This window comes from Salvia miltiorrhiza, chromosome 6 (genome assembly GCF_028751815.1).
Source record: "Salvia miltiorrhiza cultivar Shanhuang (shh) chromosome 6, IMPLAD_Smil_shh, whole genome shotgun sequence".
Lineage (NCBI taxonomy): Eukaryota > Viridiplantae > Streptophyta > Magnoliopsida > Lamiales > Lamiaceae > Salvia > Salvia miltiorrhiza.
The window spans coordinates 31,244,680-31,248,856 of record NC_080392.1 but is presented as its reverse complement, the minus strand read 5'-3'; the positions used below and the strand labels follow the sequence as shown (position 1 = coordinate 31,248,856).

Sequence of the window (4,177 nt, the reverse complement as noted above, 5' to 3'; positions counted from 1 at the left end):
TAGTTATGCCTTTTGGTTTGACTAATGCGCCTAGTACGTTCATGCGTCTTATGAATCATGTTTTGCGTGCTTTCATTGGCAGATTTGATGGAGACGCGTCCAAGCTGGCCAAGGACAAGATGGATCCGTTGATTATTCAAAGTGGGCCAATCACAAGAGCTAGAGCCAAAAGAATAAAGGAGTCCATGATGCTTTTAGTTGGTGAAATTAAAGCCCAAGTCCAAGACAATTCTACATTGGGCCAAATGGTGAATATTATTCAAGTTGGTGGGCTGGATGCTACTTGAAGTTTGGGCTCATTAAGCTATCATATTTTGGAGGCCCAAATTGAAGAATAAAGTCCACATTTTCGTCCAAATGAGTGCAGCCCACAAAATGCTCATTTTAAGTTACTTTTCTTATGTTTAATAAGTGACTTTTGGTGTCCAAGAGACATACCAAGTGTTTTGGAGTTACATTTGTGATTTTATGTGCCTTTTTAATGGTTTTAAGTAGTGGTAAGGGAGTGGGGCTCTCAAGAGACCTTTTTGAGCCTATAAATAGGCATGTAAATCACTTGTATTAGGACACCATTGATATAAACGAAAATTTAGCATTCTTGCTTAGTGAGTTGAATTCTCTTTGTTGAGTTTTTCACTTGTTTTAGAACTTATCAAGACACTTGAGCAAGGTCTTGTGGCGTTCATCCATACCGAGGTTCTTGGCTGATTATATAGCCAACGGGTCGAGGTTTCTACGCTCTTAGGGGTTGATCAAACTAGATTCTCGATCTAGGGAGTCCGCTGCCTACTCACATACGTCGGGTTCTTGGGTCGTTATATCCAACGGGTCCTTCGTCCACTTCTATCCATATCATTTGGTATCAGAGCAATCTGGTATTGATCCAAACTCTATCTTTTATTTTCTTCATCCTTTCATATATATCTCTTATATTCATCCTCATTGTCCTACAAAAATAGTTGCAAAAAAAAAAAAAAAAAAATCTGCAAAGTTCCAATATCTTTTTGTTTTCCATTGTTGTTACTTCATATAAACTAAAAAAAAAAACGAAAAAATACATATATATCCAAAAAAAAAAAAATCCAAAATTTCTATTTCACTTCAATTTTTCTTTGGAGTTTCATACACTTGTTCCAAAATATCAATTCTTGCATCCAAGGGCTGAAGTTTGGTGAATTTTACTTGTCTTGTTCTTTCTTGATTTGTTTTAGTTCATTTGAAATTCTTACAAACGAGAATTGAGTGGTAAAAGGCATTGAGTGGTGAGTTTATTTGAGGGGTGGTAAAAGCCTACGAGTGATACACGAGTGTTTGTGTGAGGATATATTTGTGTGATACACGAGTGAATTTTGAGGTCATGGAAAACACAAATCCTATTGAATTTACATTGCAAGCCATGCAACAACAATTTGCAAGGTTTGGAGTTGTTATGGAAAATGTAACAGAACGATTGGAGAGGCTGGAATTTCAAGCACCACCGAGGAATGAGGAGGAAGGAGAGAGCGAAGGAGAAGATGATCGTACATCAACACATCGAAATGAAAGGCGAGGAGGAGGTAGAAGAAGAAGACATCAAAATGAAGTTGATGGTGACTTGGGAAGCATCAAATTGAAGATCCCAACATTCCAAGGAAGGAGTGATCCTGAAGCCTATTTGGAGTGGGAGAGAAAGGTGGAGCTCATCTTTGAGTGTCACAACTACTCCGGGGAAAAGAAGGTTAGACTTGCTGCAATTGAATTCACTGATTATGCAATAGTTTGGTGGGATCAATTGACAACAAATAGAAGGCGCTATCGAGAGAGACCAATTTCCACGTGGGAGGAAATGAAAAGCATAATGCGTAAGAGATTTGTACCTTCTCATTATTTTCGTGAATTGTATCAAAAATTACAATCTATGAATCAAGGTACTAAATCTGTTGATGAGTACTACAAAGAGATGGAGATTGCCATGATTAGGGCAAATGTTGATGAGGATAGAGAGGCAACCATGGCTCGATTCCTATGCGGGCTGAATAAGGAGATTGCAAACATCGTGGACCTACAACACTATGTGGAGCTGGAGGATATGGTTCACATGGCCATGAAAGTAGAGAAGCAATTGAAGAAGAAGGGAACCTTTCAAAGGAATTTTCCAACGAGTTCTCAATCTTCAAAGTCGAAGGAGTGGACTTCGTCTAAGTCAACTTTTGGGGCAGCCTCTAAACCTCAAAATGATGTGTCCAAATTCAAGTCCAACGAAGGCGAAAAGGGCAAAGGTATCTCCAATTCTACATCTTCTACTAGAAATAGAGATATCAAATGTTTTCGATGTCAAGGTGTTGGACATATTGCATCTCAATGTCCAAACAAAAGGGTGATGGTCTTGAAGCCGAATGGAGAAATCGAATCTGAAAGTGAACATGATGATGATGATGATGAAGATGATGAACAATTGGAGGAGATTGTACCGGAACATGGTGAGCTTTTGGTGGTTCGAAGGGCTCTAAACGTGCAAATCAAACAGGAGGAAGAACAAAGGGAGAACATCTTCCACACAAGATGTTTAGTCCAAGGTAAAGTTTGCATGTTAATTATTGATGGTGGTAGTTGTACCAATGTTGCAAGTGGCGAGATGGTGGAGAAACTGAACTTAAAAACTGAACGGCATCCTCATCCATATAAGCTACAATGGCTTAATGAATGTGGTGAAATTCGTGTGACCAAACAAGTTCTAATTTCATTTTCTATTGGCAATTATAAAGATGAAGTTCTCTGTGATGTGGTGCCAATGCATGCTAGTCACATTCTTTTGGGGAGGCCATGGCAGTTTGATCGAAAGGTGACCTATGATGGATTCCGCAATCACTACACCTTCAAGCACAACAACAAATCCATCATGCTTGTTTCTTTGACACCTCAACAAGTTCAAGAGGACCAGCAGAAATTGTCTCAAGCAAGGAGAGCTCGTGAGGTTGAGGGCAATAAAAGTGAGGTAGTCAAAAAAGAGTCGAGTGAAAAAAAGAGTCGAGAGAAAAGCAAGAGTGAGGGAAAAGAAAAACAGAATTTTTATGTGAGAACAAAAGAAATAAAGAGTGCAATAGTCGAAGAAAAGAGTGTGTTCATTTTGGTGTACAAAGAGTCATTCTTTAGCACTAACGAACTAACCCCATCTTTGCCTAGTACTTTTGTGTCACTTTTGCAGGAGTTTGAGGACGTCTTTCCCGAGGAAGAACCAAGTGGATTACCTCCTTTAAGAGGTATTGAGCATCAAATTGACTTTGTTCCCGGAGCTGTTCTACCAAACCGACCAGCTTATCGGGCCAATCCGGAAGAGACTAAAGAGATCCAAAGGCAAGTCCAAGAGTTGTTGGAGAAAGGAAAGATTCGTGAGAGCATGAGTCCATGTGCTGTACCGGTGATTGTTGTGTCCAAGAAAGATGGATCGTGGAGAATGTGCACGGATTGTCGAGCAATTAATAAGATCACGGTAAAGTATCGCTATCCTATTCCTAGGCTAGATGATATGCTTGATGAGTTATATGGGGCAATTGTGTTTAGTAAAATTGATTTGAAAAGTGGTTATCACCAAATTCGAATTCGAGAAGGAGATGAATGGAAAACTGCTTTCAAAACAAAGTATGGTTTGTATGAGTGGTTAGTCATGCCTTTTGGATTAACTAATGCACCCAGTACTTTCATGAGATCGATGCATCATGTTTTGAGAAATTTCATTGGAAAATTTGTGGTTGTTTACTTTGATGACATCTTGATCTATAGCAAAAATGTTGAAGAACATCTTGATCATTTGCGTGCTGTTTTAGACACTTTAAGAAAAGAATCATTGTATGCTAATCTTAAAAAGTGTTCTTTTTGCATGGATAAAGTTGTTTTTCTTGGTTTTGTTGTGAGTGCTAATGGAATTGAAATGGAAAAAGAGAAAGTGAAAGCTATCTTAGAATGGCCAATTCCTCAAAATGTGGCACAAGTTAGAAGTTTTCATGGTCTCGCTAGTTTCTATAGAAGATTTGTTAAGGATTTTAGCACGATTGCTGCACCTTTGAATGAGATAGTGAAAAAAGATGTTGGTTTTCATTGGGGGGAAAAACAAGAACATGCTTTTAATCTCCTTAAAGAAAAACTAACTTCTGCTCCTATTCTTGCATTACCTAACTTTGATAGAATGTTTGAGCTTGAA

General features: G+C 38.5%; 1 protein-coding gene across 1 annotated transcript; it reads left to right on the top strand.

Annotated features, from left to right (window-relative positions):
• The first annotated feature begins 1,357 nt into the window (after positions 1-1,357).
• LOC130990759 (uncharacterized) lies at positions 1,358-3,192 on the top strand. Its single transcript, XM_057914989.1, has 2 exons — positions 1,358-2,969; positions 3,185-3,192. Exons 1-2 carry the CDS (start codon positions 1,358-1,360, stop codon positions 3,190-3,192), a joined length of 1,620 nt encoding a protein of 539 aa, XP_057770972.1.
• Positions 3,193-4,177: the final 985 nt, after the last annotated feature.

Bases quoted from the DNA above. Each gene is read 5' to 3' on its own strand.
- LOC130990759 (XM_057914989.1), top strand. From the start codon at position 1,358: ATGGAAAACACAAATCCTATTGAATTTACATTGCAAGCCATGCAACAA.